The sequence below is a fragment of the Lissotriton helveticus genome, chromosome 6 (genome assembly GCF_964261635.1).
Source record: "Lissotriton helveticus chromosome 6, aLisHel1.1, whole genome shotgun sequence".
Lineage (NCBI taxonomy): Eukaryota > Metazoa > Chordata > Amphibia > Caudata > Salamandridae > Lissotriton > Lissotriton helveticus.
In genome coordinates, this window is record NC_136067.1 from 1,684,001,859 (window position 1) to 1,684,022,688 (window position 20,830).

The 20,830-nt window shown below is 50.1% G+C and overlaps 3 protein-coding genes across 3 annotated transcripts in view; all 3 read right to left on the reverse strand.

Moving 5' to 3' along the window:
- The window catches only part of MKKS (MKKS centrosomal shuttling protein), a 75,809-nt gene extending 60,025 nt beyond the window's left edge, over positions 1-15,784 (reverse strand). Inside the window, exon 1 of the mRNA XM_078649539.1 lies at positions 14,708-15,784. Coding sequence (XP_078505665.1) covers positions 14,708-15,782 — 1,075 coding nt within the window. The 5' untranslated portion in view covers positions 15,783-15,784. The remainder of the gene's footprint in view (positions 1-14,707) is intronic.
- A 137-nt stretch (positions 15,785-15,921) lies between these two features.
- Positions 15,922-16,088, reverse strand: LOC144763699 (uncharacterized). Its single transcript, XM_078649541.1, has one exon. The coding sequence runs from the start codon at positions 16,086-16,088 to the stop codon at positions 15,936-15,938; it is 153 nt and encodes a 50-aa protein (XP_078505667.1). The 3' UTR covers positions 15,922-15,935.
- Positions 15,922-20,830, reverse strand: part of LOC144763698 (uncharacterized) — a 65,714-nt gene continuing 60,805 nt past the window's right edge. The window contains exon 2 of the mRNA XM_078649540.1: positions 15,922-16,135. The gene's annotated coding sequence lies outside the window, so the exon portion shown is untranslated. The remainder of the gene's footprint in view (positions 16,136-20,830) is intronic.

Genomic DNA, 20,830 nt, shown 5'->3' on the forward strand with positions numbered 1-20,830 from the left:
ATATGATGCCCGATTGGCTTCGGTCCCTAGTCGCACCACAACAGGTACTTCCAGTTTCCAAATGTATGGTGCGGGCGAGGGAGTTTTGATTGTAATTCCTTTTCAGTTGCAGAGGGTGAGTGCAGGTGTAGGCAGGACATGTAATTAATAGGCACGGTACGATCACAAGCAGGGGTTATGGCTGAATATAACTCTCAGAGACCACTCTCAGGGATGGGGGGGCCAGGGTAAATGGTCCATCTTGTCATAAAACATTAATGAGATGTTGAATAAAATCAAACGGGGGTGGGGTGCCCTGGGCGGCGCAGAGGTCCAATGTGGATATTGTGATGCTCCAGGAGACTCACCTCATGGACAATAATGTGTCCTTTTCTGGCTTGCATGGGCTACACTCAGGTGCATCACTCTGGATTTCACAATAGGTTCTCAGTGCACAGCCTTACTGATTAGGGGGTGGATCACTTTGGCGGTGTTGAGGGTATGGCATGAAAGTTTGGGGTGATATGTTGCAGCGACGGGCGTTCTCCATGGGCGCCCAGTCTCCTTGATCAGCATGTAGTATGCGCACCTATTGTGTATTGCCTCCTTGCTCGTGCTCTATATTTGTAGCCTTCCTTTAGGTTCTCTGTTGTTAGTCTCCATGGCTGCGAGTATCCGTTCAGTTTGATTGTTCTCTGTCAGTTGACTGACCGATGCGGACTGAACAGGAGCGCCGCCTCATTGGTCTGTTTCCAGAAGAAATAAACAAATTGTTTCAAACCTACCATACCTGAACCCTAGATTTCATCCTACACTAACCACCACACAGCGTCTATGTCCCACTACCCCTCTCTTCAGACTTCTTGAGTAGATTTGGGGACCTTATGCGGGTGTTACTGGATGTCCCATGGTTAATTGGAGGGGATTTAATGTTGTGTGCGACTTGAGCCTTGACTGTTCTTCGACACTGGTGGGGATGGGGCGTGGATCCACTCCCCTTGCAGCCTTCGTTTGTAACTGGAATCTGATAGACGAGTGGAGAGCGCACCATCCCGGGACTCAGGGAGACATTGTGGATGGCCACCCTGCAGCAGGGTCTACCAGCGGGGTAATAAAACTAGCAAGACGTTGCGCTGGCTGGCACCCCCAGAGAGGTGGTAGCCCCAATCGCCTTCCTGTTGAGTCCATTGCAAATGCGTTTAAAGCTTTACCGCCATTTGTATGGTGCAGACCCATTGAGCCCTTGTGCGGATCTACCTCAATTAGTCTCAGACCTACCGATGCTGCACCTAATCCCAGAGGAGCAAGAGACGTTGGAGGCAGACGTTACCTGCAACGAGACCTGCACAGCCCTTGCTAAGCTGCATGCCGGAAAAGCACCCGGCCCCAATGGTTTACCAGTTGAATTTTGCCACCTAGTGTGGCCGCAAACTGGTCCGTTACTTTTAGCTTTTCGAAAGGCTGTGAAGGAAGGCAAGTTGCCCCCTGATCTATGGACCGCAGAGATTGTGCTGATCCCGAAGTCAGGCACACACTGCTGCGATTATCAACCAATCTCGCTCCTAAACTCAGAAGTTTAAATATGGGCTGAGATGCTGACCACTCGTCTTGCGAGGGAGATTACATGCCTTGTCCACCTGACCAATCTGGGTTTATTGCCTCAATGGGCAACCCGACACAACATGCGAAGGGTTCACAGTGCCATCACCACGAGCAGGACCTTCTGTGGTTATATGGCCCTTCTTTTCATCGACTTACAGAAGGCGTTCAATTCGGTGGACTGGGCGTTTTTATGTTCACCCATCTTTATTCGGTGGGGCTTGGCCCAAAGTTTGTGAGCTACATGCACCTTCTATATACAAACCTGGAAGCGAAGGTTCGGATTGAAGGGGTGGCTTCAGAGTGGTTCCGGGTGGGGAGGGCCCCTCATCCGGGAAGCTCCTTGTCCCCTTTTTGCGCTTGGGGCCAGATGTACGACCGTTTTTTCCGGTCGCAAATGGGGGATCGGCCCGTTTGCGACTGCAAAATTGGTCTGGCCCATGTACAAACCCTATTTTGCAAGTTAGTAACAAACTACCGACTCGTAAAATAGGGTTTGTGACTCGCTATTAGGAAGTGGCGTGCCAAGGGTGTCCCTTCCTAATAGTGAGTCCAGATGGCATGTACCTTTTTTTGCGACTGCAAACCTACTTCATGTAGGTGGTAAGACACTCGCAAACAGGAAGGCATCCCCAGGGGACCTCTTCCCCTTTGTGATGGGTGCGAAAGTATTTTTTAAGAGCAGGCAGTGATCCCAAGGAGCACTACCAGCCCTTAAAAAATTAAACTGAAAAGTTTCATGTTTCTTTTTAAATGCATCCCGTTTTCCTTCAAGGAAAATGGGCAGCATTTTTTTTTTTAACTGCTTTATTAAAAAAGCAGTCACAAACATGGTGGTCTGCTGACCCCAGCTGGCCACCATCCCTGGGAGTGCTTGCCATTGCTAATAGGGTTATAAATAGCACCTGCCTCATGAATATTAATGAGGCAGGCAATTTGCGACCCCATTAGGATCTGCAATCAGTGTCTGAGACACTTGTAAATTGCATTTTGCGTGGGTGGGTGATAGAATTTTGTTGTATGCCGACGAGATCCTTTTATTTTTGGATGACCTGGAAGTCTCGGGCCCTAGGGCGCTCCAGATCCTAGATTTCTTTGGTTGTTACTCTGATCTTCAGATGAAAAATATGCCATTTATTCCATTGCTCCTTGCCTGATGGAAATGTCTTGGGCGGAGGGGATGTAGATTCTTCCTCTAGGCTTCAAATACCCAAGAGTTTTTGTTACTGGTGACGCGACTAGCTCTTTAGAACGGAACCTGGCACCTCAGTTGGTCGCCCTTGGAAAGGATGTGAAGTTCTGGTCCACTTTACCTCTTCCATCCTGGGCCGATCCACAATTTTTAAGATGGTCGCCCTCCTGCATCTGCACCACCACTTGCAGAATCACCTACTCCCGATCTATAAAACCTTCTTTGGTAAGGTTAATGCACATCTCCGTCTGCTGCTATGTGGGGAGGTGCATCACATATCGCCTTGGCAAAATGTCATCCAGCGGCGGTGGATGGGGATTGGCCACCCCAGACATACTACTATACTATTGGGTGATGCATCTGCTTTTTGTGAATGGGTGGTGGTTAGGGGGATTTGGGGAACCTACGTATTTGGCAGAGGGTTGTCTGTTAAGTGGCCGTGACCTTTCTCACCTGCTCTATGGAGGGAGGGCCTCTGCAGCTTTCCCTCCTACCAAATGCGTGGTGCTGGAGATATGGAATGCAGCTGTGAAGACTGTGGGTTGGGCTGATCGGCTTACTTTGGATATATATAAAATTTTACTGCGTAATGTGCTAGACCCAATGGTGGGAATGCAGCAGGCATGGGAGGGTGAGCTGGGCTGTCTAGAAGACGATGATAAATCGAGGGAGGCACCCAGGGAGGCAATGATAGCTGCTCCGTTTCGATTGATCCAACTTAAGATACTTCATAGAGTGTATCACAGGGTCCCCGCATAGGCCTGATTCCCACAGGGAACTGTCTGTGGTGCGAAGACCAGAGGAGGGATTTGCATCACATGTTCAGACACTGCCCGGGCTAGCCCACTTCTGGGGCACGAGTTGGGCTGCCTTAAGGGGGTGATATGCTGGAACGTCTCCAGAGACCCTAAACTCATATTTCTACATATTATGGATAATCTGGGAGGCTTTTCTACTACATGTAGTTTTTCTTCTACAGAAGACAACTGAAGTTATGTTGCTCCTTTAAACCTTTCAAAGTATCGAATCAATGCATTGACCTATGGACTATATTCTCTACAGAAAATTTCCTTTTCTTAACAGTGGTATACCTTTATAATCTAGAAACACATTTGATACAAGTTTTGTTTAACAGTGTTAATGTGGGCTACTTTAAAATATATATATATATTTATACATTTTATTGTAAATTGCCATACATAGAGACAAAACCGTTTTACATCCACATTGCAGTATAGTAGAACACATGTTACAATTCGCACATGGAAACACACAGTTGCAATCCGTTAAATCAAGAAGTAATCACAGGCTAGACTGTGCAAGGCAGGTGCGCCACGGCTCCCATACAGGACCTGGCATATGTGGATCATGACCGGAGGCAATGAAAACAACCCCCCCCCCCCCCCCCCCCAATAACAAATCAGAAAGAAACAAAAAATATAAAACAAACCCCGTTCCAATTCTAATGCAGTAATGAAAGACTGATCAATCCAACTACCATCCCAATGTCTGAAAATCGCTCTAGAACTGCCCCACCGCCACTAAGAGGGGCCCACCTCCGCCTGCGTTCCTACATCGGCCTTCCCTTCTCAGTCAAGGGCAATCTGTACTCCCCTCGGAATGTGCAAGCAAATATAGGCGCAGTGGCTCCCAGATGTCTTTCGGCCTGGACCGCAGTGGTAATTTTTCCGCATACACACTTAGGCTGTCTCTGCAGTGCACCAAGTCAGCCAGCCAGTCCTTCAGACCCGGGCGCCTACCCCTCCCCCACGCCATCGCCACCCTCCTCGAAGCCATAAGCAGCGCCAAGCGTACCAACCTGCCATTCACTCCCTTATTGTGTGGCACACAGCATAGAAGACACACCAGTGGCGTACAGGGGAGATCCGCCGCAACCATTTCACACAAGCTACTCACTACTGCCTCCCAGAAGTCAGCCACCGGTCTGCAGTGCCACGCCAGGTGCATAAAATCAGCATCATCCTGACCACACCTGTCACATCACGCCGTCTCACGCAAGCCATATTTATACAAATGTGCCGGGGTGTGATATACTTGGTGTAAAAACATGAAATGGATAATTCTAAGGTTACCATTCACACTCAGCGACCCAGTCAGTCCACACACGTGCCTCCAGTTGTCTTCTGAGATATCAGTATCCACACATGCATTCCACTTGGCCCAACTTTTATCTTCACCCACCACTGATTCTTCCTTAATTATCTTATACAATTTTGACAGTAGGCGTTTGTTATTAGGCACTGTGAGAACCACCTGCAACGACCTCAGAACTGGAGGCTCCCCCGGGAAGGTGACGTAGTGTACCCTGGCCGCACTTCTCAGACGATGAATCGCGAAGTGGAACAAGAGCGACTGATTCAGTATGTGGCCAAGGTCCCCCTGCTCTAGGAAGGCGCCGTTAGGGTAGACATCTCTAAAATGAGTAATTCCCACCTCTCGTAGCACTCTCATAGACGGGCCCCTCACTGCTGCCCGTACCATTCTAATCGCAGGTCCGGTGCATATAATGGTAACTTCTGCGCTAACCGCCCTATACGTTGCCACGCTGAGACCGCCCAGAACTGAAGAGGGTATTTGGGGTGAGCCATGCGGTGCGTATCCCCCTGCAGTAAATGGGTTTCCTGGAGATAAATGATGTTGGGGTCTTGGTGGAGAAGATATCGCCAAACCTGCTTACGCTTATTAGGAGAATTCAGGCCCTTGACATTGAGTGATATAACCTTCAGGGTACTAGGTATAGTCGCAGCCATAGCAAACGTCAAACCGGGGCCACGTATACACCCTGTTCCCACCAGCACAGAAGAAGGGGACCAAAGGAAGATGCCAAAGATCCCGCTCCCACCACCCAGACAACGATCGCCACCCCAGCCCCGCCCCACCACCCGCCAGACCAGAGGATAGGAACAGAGGGGAAGGCCAGGGAGAGGAAAGCAAAGAAGAGAAGGAAAAACGGAAGAAAAAGAGAGAGAAAACATCCAGAGGCCAAAAATGCCCCAGACATATCAAGAACAGAAGAGGCCAACAGGGCCATATCGGACTACCCCAGTCACAGGGCATCCCCTACCCGAGGGTTTGGACGCACACAGGAATGTCACTCCCTATGGGGTAGTAGAGGGGACACCCACAGGCAGAAGAAAAGACCTCGGCCCCGGCATCCCTGCCGCTCGAACCAGGATCAAGGGCATCATCTGGCTAAGCAGAGCAGTAGGGCAGGTCAATCGGTATCGCACTGCCCTCGGAGGCAGACCAAGCCATGGAAAACTAACATAGCCCTACTGGGACCAGGTCCATCCCGCAAGCAGCTCTAGGGGGGCCCACACGTTGGAGTCAGGAGCAGGGAAATCGTCAGACGCAGATCAGGGCGAGGCGCCATGGGAGCGTGTGTCGCCCATGACTCAAGGGAACCGGGATCCGGCTGGCTAACTCAGCTAGGTGCAAGAGTCCAGGCATCCACTAAGGCGTCGGCAGATGGAACCTGCCAGGACAGCTTCCCGAATCGAAGATCAGCGGCGCTTCCCAGAGCGCCGGAAGGGGCCATCAGAAAGGATGTGGCAACACGACCCGGATTATGGTGTGGGCGGAAGAGAGGTCTGGCCATCCTGATCTTTCTCTAGGGAGCGGATGTGCGCAATGATGTCCTGCTTGGCCTGTGACGCGGTCTTCTCATCCACTGGGGGGGGAGCGGCGGTGGCGCCGAACCCGGGTCCAGTCCGGGCGGGCAGGTGCCCTCTCCTTATGCTGGGATCTTGAGGGGCTGTGGGCCGGCGACTCCGGCATCTTAAGAAGTTGCGCCGCCTCTCGGTAGGATCGAAGGACTCTGCGTTTGTCCTCCCAGCGAAAGATGAGGGCAAAGGGATGACCCCATTGGTAAGCTATGTTGAGAGCCCTCAACTTCTCAGTCACTGGGCGGAAGGCTCTTCGCCGTCGCAAGGTGTTAGGAGCCAAGTCTTGGAAAATCTGTATTTTGTGGCCTCCGTAAGTGAGGTTGGGCTTGTCCCGAGTCGCTTTCAAGATGGCCTCCTTCTCCGCAAAATAGTGCACCCGTGTCAGGATGTCCGGGAGGGGGCCCGCTCTACCCGCCGGTCCATACACCCGATGGGCACGGTCCAGAGTCGGGGGAGAGGCATCTTCGTCCCCCCACACCTCATGAAGGAGTTGTGCCACGTATGTCAGAATGTCCGTCCCTTCTTCATCGAGTGGGACGCCACGGATGCGGAGGTTATTTCGGCGGCTCCTGTTCTCAAGATCCTCCTGCTTGACCTGCAGTTCAATGTTTTGTTCTTCCAGGGCCGCCACTCTCTGCCACAGCTGTTCCTGGTCCTCTGTGCGCGCATCGACTATCTTCTCCAGGCCGTCCACCCGGTCCCCCAGCTCAGTGACCTCCTTGCGCAGCTCCTTAACGCAAGTTTGGACTTCCGTGCGCAAGGAGCCTATCTCCGTCTTGAGGTCAGACATAAAGGAGGCCATAAACGCTTGAGTCACCGGCGGTGAATCCGCCGTCATCGACGAAGGGACTTCAGTTGGCGCCACCGCTCCAGTCTTGCCCCACATAGCCATCACCGACATGTCCTTGGCCGATGCTGCCGGTTCCTGCTTGCCCCCTTTGGATCTCGTCATCGTCGGGTCTGCAGCGAAGAGCCCAGTGTCCGTGTCTCCAGGCCCAGAGGAGAATGCGCCCCAAATCAGTGAAGCCAGAAAATAGGGTCTAACAGCGCCGAATGGAGTGCAGCGCGTTCACCCGGGGCAGAGCAGCAGGCCGATAGAGGAGCTAAAGCCCGCACACACACAATTCAAGAACTGAGGGCCCCAGGCGACGCGCCGCCCCCAGCACCACAGTGGGAAGAAGCAGCAGCCCACTCAAGGAGACCCCAGGGCCCAATGCCCGCAGCCCCAGCAAACCCTCCTGCCGGCTCCTCCACCCAAGCAGTCTAGGAGCACCCCACCGCATCCAAGGTAACGTCTGCAAGAGTCAAGGGGCAGGGCAGTGTCCAGCAACAGGCAGCGCCCCACCCCACCACCGGGTTGCACCCAGCAGCAGATCCAGGCAGCGGTAGGGCCTCGCACCCCCAGCTAGACGAACACCACCAGAGAAGGGTGACAGGCCCCAGACAGGCGAGATCAGCTCCAGCATCAAGGGCCCTGGGCCAGTACGTATCCCACACAGGAAGGGCCCGCTCCCCAAGGGACTCGCAGGTGGGAGGGCAGCAGGCGGTGTGGGCCCAGGGGATCGCAGCGTCTCCAGCCGCAGAGGCTCGCAGTGTCCAGTTCCCCCTCACCGGGTACAGCCACCAGAGTAGGCCCCTGCTCGCGGGGGGGCCCTGGATAACAGTTCAAAGCGGGGTCCACCAGGAGCGAGGGGGCCCCCTCCGCATGCAGGCACTCCGCAGTGTCCAGTTCCCCCTCGCCGGGTGCAGCTGCCAGAGTAGGCCCCTGTTCGTGGGGGGGGGGGGAAAGGGGGCGCTGGATAGCAGTTCAGTTCGGGGTCCACCAGGGGCACCAGGAATGAGGGGGCACCCTCCGCATGCAGTCACTCCCCCCGTAGCCCCCAATGGAAGCACCTCACCTCGATCTCCAGACCCCCAGGGATCCGCAGCCACACGATAGGGCCACCACCACTCTCGGCTCACACGAGGGACAGGGACAAAGATGGCGGTTGCAGTGGCACCCCAGGCCCGACTCGTCGCTGAAGCGCTGTCTCCCGGGCAGTACAGTTCGCAGGGTCGCTGTACTCACAGGCCCCTCCTCTCACCACCAGCAGCGTCCAGCGCCGGTCTCGGAGCTCAGCCGCACCACAGCCCCCCAGCAGGGCAGCACCAGGACTCCTCGCCGCCTCGGGCCGCCCCGCCACGCCACGTCTAAGGGCGCCGCCGGTCACACACAAGGGTCCCCCACAGAGGCAGCACACCGGCGCTACTGCGCCCTCTGCTATCACGCCTCCCGAGGTCCTCACAGGCACACCGGCTCCGGGGCTTCAAGATGGCGGGCGCCGCTCTGCACCAGGGCGCCAGCACTCAGGACGGGGTCTCGCTCACCCTGCCAGCAGTTCGACGGGGCATCTCCACACTGCAGGGGTTCCCCATTCACCTCGAGCGGGCCCAGCAGCCGCACAGTCCACCTCCGGCTGCAGCAGGGCGAGGCTCCCGCAGTCTCCGTCAAGCGTCGGGCCGCCCCTCAGATGCCTGCCTCCGCCGGACCACACCAATGTCGCCGCGTCTCCGCACTCTTCTGTGTCCAGCCGGGACACACAAATAGCCCACCACCGAGTCCAACACACAGGGGCCTGCCACCGGCCTGAGGGGCAAAATGGCGGGTCCGGGCCACTCGCGAGGGCTGCACCTAGCCCGTTCAGCGTTTCCAGCGATGCGGCCACCGCGCCGACCCGCCACCAAAGATCACTCCCTCCGGGGGTCCCCCCAGCACTCGGGGACCCTGCACAGCCCCCAGAATCCGCTTATAATTGCTGAAGTAGGCAGCAGGGCGCCGGAGCTCGCAGAGGACACGTCTCAGCACATTGCCGCCTAAGCCACACCCCCCGGCTTATCTTTTTTAAGCAATGTGACGATGAGTGCTTCTCGAAGGGACGGGGGGAGCATCCCTACCTCGTGCGCCTCTGCATAAACCTCCAGGATATGCGGCGCAAGAAGATCAGCGTACTTTTTATAAACTCAACCGGAAGCCCGTCCGGGCCCGGCGCTTTACCATTAGCCAGCGCCGCTATCGCCAACTTGACATCCTGCTCATCAATGGGTAGGCACAAGTACTCGCGCTGCGCATCCGACAGCCATGCACACGCTATGCCATCCAGATACTCATCCAGGTCCTCCGTAGATGGCGTGCTCCGCACGCCGTAGAGGTCCGCATAGAAGCCGCGGAACTGTTCCCTTATGGCCTCCGGGGTGCAATGCACCACACCCATTTCGTCCACTATCCTGTCGACTCGTCTCTGTTCCGACCTCGCTTTAATCTTGAACGTCAGCGTCCTACCCGGCCTGGCCGCTTCACCGTAGCAACGAGCCATGTGCCTACGCGATACATATCTAATCTCTGCCTCCGCTTGCTCATTATGTTCCACAACTAACTCCTTGATTTTGGCCAAACTAGCTAGGTCCGGTCGGTGAGCATATTCTTGCTCCAGATCATGTAGCTCAGACTCCAAGGACTGCAATCGCGACCGAATATCCCGAAGGATACCCGCAGCCGTGCCGATACAGGTCCCCCTAATGGTGACCTTGAAGGCCTCCCACAACGTTGCTGCCTTATCTACCGTGCCTTTATTTAGCGCGAAGTACTGCACTATGGCGTCATGTACAGTTTTATCATAAATTGGGTCCAGAAGCGCCTCGGCTCGCAGCCGCCCTGTGAAAGGGCAACGCACTCCAGTCGGATTCCTCAAGAGCAATTGCACTGGATTATGGTCCGACAGTGTGCGGGCCAGCGGCGCCACCTCTATCACCCACTCCAGCAAGTCTTCCCCCACCAACCAATAGTCCAGTCTCGACCAGCTGCCATGTACTGGTGTTGCATGCGTACCCTCCTGTCTGTCCGAGTTCCTCACTCTCCACACATCCTGCAATCCAAACTCCTCCATAACTCGCAATATGCTCGCAGCGACCTTAGGGGTGCCGTGCGTTCCCGGATTAGACTTGTCTAACTGCACATTTAGGTAAGTGTTTAAGTCTCCGCCCCAAACCACAGACGCATCGGGCCATTTCCGCAATTGGTCACAGACGCGGGTCACACACGTCGGATCATCCGCTATAGGGCCGTACATGTTCACAAACACCATAAGCGTGCCACATAACTTCCCACACACCATCGCACAGCGTCCTTCACCATCCGCATACGTGTGTATCATTTGAAAATCAATCCCCCTTTTGATCAGAATCAACTCTCCCCGCGCATAGGAGGAATAAGATGCAGCAAACTGAAAGCCCGCCCATCGGCCAAGCGCCCCACATACCGTGCTCGAGGCCAAATGCGTCTCCTGCAATAGAGCCACCTGTATACCATGCCTGGTCAGGTGTGCCGCTACCTGACGTCCTTTTTTAGGGGAGTTAAGACCACGCACATTCCAAGTTAACATAGCCCAATCAGTAGACATTGTGTATGCTAAGGAATAACAGTACCAGACAACAACAGAGGGGCAGCAGGAGCACGCTCCCTTGACGCCTGTGCAGCCCAGACGATGTGCGCCATAAACACTTTCTTGCGTACTTAAGATTGATCATTGTTTGGAAAAACAAAACAAAACATACAAAAACTTCAAAAACCTTCCCCACCTCCCACTACAACCTCCCAATCAGGTCGAGACCACCCCCGCCCCTCTCTGAGCAACAATTTTGCGGGTAATACCCATTGGGGGAAGAGGTACAGCCGCTGCGCATACTCGCACCGTAGTGCGGTTGCCGGAATCATTTTTGGTCCAGCACTCCTGAGGCTCCAGCTACAATAACACATTGAAATCCCACTCCCCCATCCTGGGTCCCAGGGAGAGGAACAAATATAAAGCAGCGCCATACCCTCCCATCCTCATAGGTCTACTAGAGCGACAACTCCCAAAGCGGGCTATAACAAAGATAAACTGCCAATACTACAAACATAAGAAAGAAGTCCAATATTGCAATTAGCAGTCTTTCAATCAGCATCTTCCAGACCCGACTCCTGCCTGTCTGGCACACTCCGCTGCTCGCGCTGCCTGCCCTTGCATATGTGTTTCGTGAAATTCAATGCCGATTTGGCGACCGTGAAAAAATGAGTCTGTTCATCATGAATCACCTTCAATTTCGCGGGGTACAGCATGGCATAGGGCACCGCCGCCTCCCGGAGTAACTTTTTCACTGGGACAAACTCTTGACGCGCTGATTGAACCGCCGGGGTGTTAACAGGAAAAAAAGATAAGAGTGTCGCCCTTGTATGTCACTGGTGCCTTTGCCCTGGCCTCCCGCAAGATCGAGTCACGATCCGCTTAGTTAAGAATCCTGGCAATGATCGGCCGCGGTGGCGCACCGGGCTTCGGCCTGGGCCCCAATGACCTGTGAGCCCTCTCGACTATCATCACACTGGACAAGGCGAGACCAAACAGTTCACGAAGCAAACTATCAATGAAAGGCTCCATCTTAGCAATCAGCGTCGTCTGTGAAAGGGCAAGGATCCGCACATTATTACGCCGAGACCGCACTTCTAAATCTTCATTTTTCGCACTTATCACCTCCAGGATCTTTTCCATTTGAAGAAGCTGTGTGCGTGCCTCAGCCTGCGAGTCATGATCATCCGATACTCTGTTTTCTAGGACATCGAGCCGCTTCTCCTGCTTGTCTACCTTCTTCTTCACAATATCCAACCCCGTCGCTAAGGCATCAATTTTGCTGTCAATTGGACTTCATCCCTGCACGCAACTCAAGGAGGATAGTGCGATTATCATCCTCAGCACTCTCCTGCACGGATGAGGCGCCCCCTGTCTCGTTCTGTCCTTGCGTTTCCTCCATAAGTCGCGTCTGTCGCTTGGCCTCGAAGGCCAATTTGGCCTGCCTGGGCTCCGCCTTGCCCATAGCCCCTGTCGACACTAGCAAGCTGAGGGCAAGCGCCAGCACCCTCGAGGGACCACGGACCCCACAGCGTCACAATCAGCCGTGAAGCAGGGCCCCCACAGTGGCTATGCAGACTGTGGCGCCATCCTCACCACGCCACGGCCACAAGGTCTCACGAAGCCTCACTGCCGCCCTCTCCGCATCAGCCAGCTGCCTGCACCCGGGAAAGAAGGCCTCTCAGCACCAGCAGGCTCCGTCTGCACGCTCCCACCGATAGTGCTCTCAGTGCTCCCTCAGCCTCCCCGCCACCCGAAGCTCCCGCAAGGCCCTCGACCCAGCCACCCACTCGCCCCGGTCTATTTGTAGCCCCGGGGGCACCGTGCAGTAGCCAGCAGACAGCGCCCCGCAGTAGCCCCAGGCAGCGCGGTGACCGACAGGGAACCACGAGGGGCGCCGCTCCGGCCCCGGTCCACAAAGACACCCCGCACAAGTCCCACAGGACGCAGCCGTCTCCGCGTGCGCCCCGCCAGGCCCGCACAGCCAGCCCCAGCAGACCGGCCCCACACAGAGCCCTCACTCGCCGGCAGTCTCGCCACGCGGTGCTGCTCCTCCACTCCTCTTCAGCGCTGACCGATCCACAGGCCTCTGCCCGCACTGCTCGCTGGCCGGTCGCCACCACCACCGCAGTCCCTCGGACCAGGAGTCGTCGGCGGGCTCCCTGCAGCCAATGCGACCCTGCAAAGGTCTCCTCGCTGTGCAGAACGTCTTGCAGCCAGCGCTGGGCAGCCGAACCTCACCGCCGCCGCCCTGTGATTCTACTCGCCGCAGCCTCAGTCTCTCCTTACTGCACTCGGCGCGGATCCGCCAATTTGTCTTCCAGCACACGGCCAGCGGACACTAGGATTGCAGGGCGCGGCACACGGCACTCCCGCTCCACCCGGTCTCTCCCTGGCTCCACAGGTGTAAGTTCGAGCCATAGACGGAGGCTGGAAGGATGGTATTTGCCCAGTATTAGATTCCGGCGCGCGGAGCTCCCTTACGAGGCAGCCATTCCACGTCGTGCCGTAGCCACGCCCCCGTTAATGTGGGCTACTTCAATAATTTTAGACCTTTTGTCCTAATATTTTTATGCTCAGTCCACTTTGTGTTGCCGTTTCTGGAAGTCTTTACAACATTTCGCAGGTTACATGGGCAAGGAAAGCTACATGAGCAATAATGGGTTTCTTTGTTTTGTAGAGGTTAGTTGAATAGATGTTCTTTTTCCTAAAGAAGGGAACGATCTGGCACGAAATGCATCAAGTGGCAATTAGTTAATAAAATAAACATTGATAACTAAATTGTAGACATGATTTGCTTTGTGAACAACATTGAAAAAACATACAAGAAGTCCCTCCAAGAATAAATCTATGGATATCTTTTTAAAAGATTGTGTTGAATTATGAATTATATTTCCAGTGAATTGTGTGGAAGTCCATCTGGAGGAGTTCCCTCTGGTTGAGAGGTACATGTTAACTGATGAGTGGCAGGCCCAATAGCACCCAAAAACTGTTGAAGTAAATAGTAAAAGAAATACATACTGTTCAAATGTTGTTTCTTTATAGGGATACGTAGGTACCTACCATGAGTAATAAGGCTACAACCACAATATAAGGCCCAGTCAAGGTCTCAATAAATTATTCCCTTGCTCAACCCTTGGTAGCTGGCTGCAAGAAGGCATTGTAACAAAGTACTGGGGTAACCCAAGAAAGCAATAGGACCTGGATAGTATATGGTACATACAAAGGTGCACACGTATTAATGCTGCTTATGAGTAAGGCCACTGGAATTATGTGGCAGTGTGGACCACATTGCACAATGGGTTGACAAAATAATGTGGCAATAAAAGCAAGTTCTGCAGCATTATAAAGCACAATCTGTATCAGTAATATTTACTATTTTGTCAATTCAACAACTATGAATATTGGGGGCAAAGTTGTACCTTATTAGTACTCGTTTACACATTAATGAAGCAATCAGCAAATGGAAGCTGACCAGTGCACCGTTGCAAAGGATCTTAAATTGTGTGGAACCACGTGTGACGCAGTTTGTTCAGTAACATTTGATCAGTTTGCGCTAGAATTAATTGGAGAAATATGCATAATAAGTAGCAGAAGGTTGATTGTGCGGCATATGAAGCAAAACCTTAACTATGCAGAAAATCACAATTCCAGTGGCCTTGCAAATGAGAACACACACAATGGGGTGGGGTGGGAGGAGGGTGTGTGTGGGGGGGAGTTCACTTTCAAACAGGTGCTATAGGTGTGAACTGCATTTCCAATTTTCTACAGTGTTTTCAGTCTAGAAACTAGAAAGCACAATTCAACAGAAAATGATGGGTAAAAAAAGTTACCTGTCATTTGTGTCAATGGTTCCATTTGGGCTGCTCCAAGTCTCTCCACGGCCATCACATGGTTTTCATGGAGGTATTGCTTCAAAGATGGGTGGATAACTTTCTGACACAAAACAAGGTCTACTTGGTCATTAATTATCTGTTTTGCAAGACACAGCAACTGCTCTAGAACAGCTGCTTCAGGAGACACATCAGACTGAACGAACAGTGTTGCCTCGCCATTATTGCAAAGGTCGCCCGACAGGGAGATACTAAAAAAGGCAGTTTTAACGCAGTTTGCAGAAAATATGTTTTCATTAAAGAGTTTATGCAATTTAAACCCTGGCATTTCTATCAGTAGCCCATGAAGCACTGCAGATTCCATAACTCTTTGACCTTCGACTGGCACTATTACTCCCGTCCCTAAAACATGAGTTCCTTGTTCATTTGGGACTGTAAGCAGAAAGGCCCTAACAATCAATGTGCTGACGTATTCCGCTTCATTTATGGTAAGCATGCAAGCAGGTTTACTGGTTAATACTGTCCGTGCTAGACACATCAGTGCCTTGCTGCTATCAAACTCAACGGTTAATTTACAGACACAGTCCTTGGAATTGAGGTAGTCTACGCAGCTGTTTAAAAGATGCCTGGTTATGTTGACTACACTTCTGTGAGCTACGTTTATACTTTGAAAATGTCTAACTAAGGCACAGCACATAATGGCTGCAAACAAACCGCAGTCACTAAAGTTGGATGTATGATTGGTAACTGCTGCTATCAACACCTTTAGCACTGGATGGGCAACCAAAATGCTTTTGAGTAAAGCTGACGATTGGGATGTTGTCAGAACATAACCACCCCTGCCGTTATGGACATGCTTGAGCCTGCCGGATGGGCCATATGACGAAATCATAATGTCGCTTAGCACCGAAAGAGATTTACTGAGTATTTCAGAGTTTAAAGGCCCGCTTGAACATAATGAAGGTTTTTTTAATTCCAGACGTGACATCGTAGCTTCACCTGCCTCTTTTGCTTCCAAAATGGCCAGAGTACTGAATTTTCTAAATTTCGTATTATTTAATAAAAATGCCTTCATGAAGTGTTAGCATACCTGTACAGTAAGCAAGTGCGTAATACATTACATGTAGGAAATTACGCCATAAAATGCGTAATGACCGAAAAAGAACAACAAAAGCGCAATACGTTGTGGAGAAAAAAAAAATAACTACAGAAAAGTCATTGGACAGCTTTATTGATCATCTTTTTGCTGCTTTAATTCGGAGCTAGACCTGGCAGATCTCTTGGCAAATTTCTGTATGAGGTATGTCCCAAAATGGATACCTAAAAACGATGCCCCTGCGACTAGGAACCAATTCCTTCGTAACCAGCTTTTCTGTTTCATGTCTGATGGTATCCAGGTTCGTTGGTGCACCTTGAAAGGTTTGAGACCTGCAAAATAAGTTACATCAGTAAGTAGACACACAAACATTCTTCTACATTAAACACGCACAATATATTTTTTATAAAACTTGTTTTTAAATGTTGATTGTCACAAATTTACTCTACTCCACGTTTAGTACATTGTATGACACTTCCTGCACAAAATCTACATGAAGTGCACATTCAAAAGGTAACACCCACAAAACTATTGTAATGAATATACCCGCGTATCAACTTACAACTTAATAAGCAGTACAACAGGATTGCAGTTAATGAAGCTAGCATTAGCTTGTTAAATCAAAATTACCATTAACTCATGCCCCCTCTGTCTCCCACACAACTGTAGGCCCACACCACACAAACTGTTCCAGGACGAAGGATCAATTGCAAAGGTTTCTAAAGCTTTGTATTTCCAATAGCTTCTAGCACGATTCATACAAGGAAACATGACTATAATATGTTGCATCACTGTCACCAGGAAGCAAGGACATAAAAGGGTTTGCAATTAGGGGGCGCGGGCTTACATTGCTTCAAAAACGGAGGTGGACCTATCTACATACAGACGGCCAGAACTGTCATCAAGACCACATATTTCCAGTTGTGGCTTGAAAAGAAGAAACTACAATTGCCAGCATGCAAAGTGAAATTGCTAAAGAACTAGGTGAAGATGCCACCGATGACAGAGGTAACTAGCAGGGTCAAAAGGGCATTATTAAAATCACTGGGGTGGCTTGGTGAGCAAAATAACGATGGATTATACCCTGATCTGCGACAGGGGGTGAATATTTTGCCATTGTGCAACATTCCGTCCATCATCTTGTGTGTTTTGCCATTATTAAAATCAGTCATGCTTGTGACTTTTGAAATACTGGGGTGAGGAATATGGTGGGTATAGTCACTTGTTGAAGAGGTGGAGTGTGATACTTATGTGAGACCGACTCCTTCTATGAAACTCTGCTTGTTGGTAAGGATGTGTGTGGTGTAACAAAGAACATTGTTCTATGGTAGGAGATGGGCTAAACTAATTATACTCGTCGTTCTAGCATCAATCACAATTCTACTTTGGTTAAACTTTGCTTAAGAAACATAAAAATACAAAAGAAAAGGTTTACAAAATGGTACTCTCATCAAAGGATTGAAAGATTGATAAAGATAAATTTAGCAGTCCCCTTCCAAGCTGCATAAAGCAGGTTTGAGTGCAGAGGACCTGTGCTGGAACTAGGGGCACTCAAGATGTGATCTATGTCTTGTCCTCTAGTCTTGCCCAAAACTGGACGACTATTAGGAAGGTGCCTGCCATGTACAAAGTGGCACCAGTGACTTCCAAACAGCCTGTCTGCTGTTCTGACAATCCTTCATGACTTCTGACCCTATTGGCAGCGATGGCTAGGCTCTTACTGCTACAGAAATCTACATACCACACCACTGGCATTCGCCGACACTCCTCGCAGTACTGAATGGCCAGCGGAACTCTTCCACTTCACAAGTGTAGCATATATAAAGTGCATGACCAAGTCTCAGTTTGAGAGAATATTGGTCCCCTGCTTAGAATATTGCAAGGGTCTTAATTAATGATGTGGCCCTTAGGCCCATTTCTTTCAGACCTACTATGGCTATAACATTCATCTATGTATACAACAACCCCTCTAAAAAGTACAAGGTATTAACTTCTTTCTTGTTCTTGTCTATAAGAACCTGGCATTTACTATCTAGGTGCATATCCCTCATAGCATACGCACGACTTTGGGTGGGCCGTCTCGCCTTTCGAGCAGACGGTGCCTCTCCCCAACCCAGGGCAGGGAATATGGCAATAGTGACAACTACAGAGTATATGCAGATTCTCGTGTGGGGTTTGGGCTGGAGGACCCTGTTCTTTGTTCAGCTGTCACCCATAAATAATGTATTCATTTCTTACTGGTGATACAGGTACTGTGAGTTTGACATTTTAACATTATTTAGATCCTATTTGCCGTTCTGCATTGAGTGGACCAGAACATACCAGCTTTAGAAGTCTTGCTCGATGTGGAATAAGTATTCAGTGCACTGGAGAGGCCATTTATGCAGGAAGTTCTCGGTTGCATGGGCTTGGGGAAATCCTTCTTAAGCTTTTATCCATGGGACATTTGGCTTGTGTGATTTTCGAAGGCGGCAAGCACAGGTGGGACCCCCAACAGGGTGCCGGCTGTATCCCATGAAATGTGCATCCCATGAAATTTGTTTTGTGCATCGAGCCTTCGGTTTGTATATTTCATGAGTGTCACAATTAAACCCCTAGTGTGGTCTTTATACACGGGGGAGATCCCTTGTCATATCTCTTTGTGCTGACAATACTGTGATATATGTTCAAAATCTACAGACCAAGGTAATCATTATTATCAGGGAGGACATCAACCCTGGTGGCTTCTCAGGTCTACAATTCAATAGGGGCATATCAAAATTGTTCATCATGACACACAATTCCAGTGTGTTTGTGGGTGAATACCCACTCAATTGGAAGCCTGTTAAAGTGAAATATATAGAGATTTCGTTAACCAGGGACAAAGTGGAATTGCCGAAATGTAACTGTTGACGTTTTTTGGGCAGTTTATATTTTTGTGAATGAACGTGCAGAATGTGGATTCACTTTCGAATTTACATGTGCAGACTGACCTGATACTACTGCCTTTGAAACAATTTTTCTTCAAAGTGTAGAGGTGCCTTTTCCTGGCTTACACTAATTATGCCCCACCGTAGCCTCAAACCCATTTTGTTCAAAATAGATGTCTTGTTCGGCATGCTCACTATTCAATATTTTTCCGGCACACAGTTAAAGCAGTCATGTTTGTTTATTTCCACTGATGATGTACTTGCTGTTCTTGAAGAAAACTTTCCCACACAAACATTGTAATTAATGTTTCCTTTTCAAGGTCCTTCCGCTGCCTCACTATACTGCCTTCATTCATAATAGGTTGCTGCTTTCTTGCAACTAGTTTATTCTGACTTCTTCGGATGACATTAGCATAGAGTGGGCAGAATCAATATTCACGTAGTGAGATAGTGCTTAGCTAGTAAGGCAATATGACGTTTTATATAGCTGTGTTCTGATTTGCTCAAACCATGATGTTTCTGCAGGAGCGAATGCTTTTTTATGCAAATAAAACCTGTATATAAACCCCAGATTTGGGGGGGCGGGTATGGGGCGAGTCAGGTGACTTTCTGATGCTTCTAGGGATGCTGTGCATTTCTTATTGACCTTGCTGCTCATTTGAAACGTAATTTTTATTATCATTTGCACTTTATTCTGCATTATCCCATTTACCGAGAGCCTTAATGTCACTGATTCTTTGTGCATCTGCACATTAATTTTTCTGTACGACAACTTTCAAATGTTTATGATAACATTAAAACATGTATTAGTGATCTAGAACTCAATTGGAGTCCATCCTTACTTAACTGTTTTTTTAATATGCTGTAAGGTGCCTTATCTCGGGGATATATTGCCTCATGAATCTGAGGTTTAACAGCGCCTCCGATTCATCCACCTGTGGGCGTGCTGCTGTGGTGATATTTTGGGGTGTATAATATTATGGGTTATCTGCTCCCACTTAACTTTGGGACAGCCTTGGAGAATCTCACAGCATGGACCGAACACTGACTGAGATTGCCAACAGCAATGCAGGGCCGAATATAGTTTACTAAAATAGTGATATTGCCTAGATTTTGACACCTCTTTAATAATATTCTGACACACATGCCCAAGATTTTTTTTTTGCCAGCTCTTGCAAGTGCTCCAGTGATTGGTTATAGCGCACATTAAATGGGAAGTTCTTGCCCAGCTTATGAAAAATGGGGGAATGGCGGTAACAGACTTTTCTATATTATCTGGTCGTGCAGAAGTACAATGCAGTGCACAGATGCCCCAAACACAAGAGTGGATAGCGCAGTCATTGGCTTAACTTTGTTCACTATACTTGAGAAAATGAAGACTAGCAACAGTTAGAAGAGATGATGTAGATGTGATTGAGGTAAATGGCTCGGTGTGGTGGCAGCTAGTGAAGCAGGCCGATGTGTGATGCATTACTTGCCATTATTAAAAACTTAGTATAATCACCTTTTGCCCCCCCACCCACCTACACACATGCTGGAGAAAAATGTTGAGCATTGTTGAAAAGATGCTGGAAATACGGGCATAAATGTAGAGGCTGACTTGCTTCACAACGTGTTCTTCCTGGACTTTGCAGAATACAGAAGTAGGTATGGCAAGACCACAATGGCACTGCTGCCATATTATATAGATGAAGGCAGGCTACAAAAGCCATTTCCCTAGAATAACTCAGCCCTACTCCAGAACTCACCATACGTGCTAAAGTGATTCAAAGAGAAGGCGCTAGTTGGTCAGAGGGCATTGTATACTAACAAGAACAAGCATTTACAATGCAATGGTCTCGGCAATATTATAGGTAGAGCTATTGGCATTATTCATAAAAAAAAAATTGTATCCCTAAATGAATGGCATTGTCATTTATATTGGCAATAGCTTAATTGCTTGCATATGCGAGACCTATTGCATTAGCAGAGAGAGAGTGAGATAGAGAGAGAGTGAGGTAATGAGATAGAGAGAGTGAGGTAGTGAAATAGAGAGAGAGTGAGGTAGTGAGAGAGAGAGTGAGGTAGATAGAGAGTGAGGTAGTGAGAGACCGAGAGAGTGAGGTAGTGAAAGAGTGA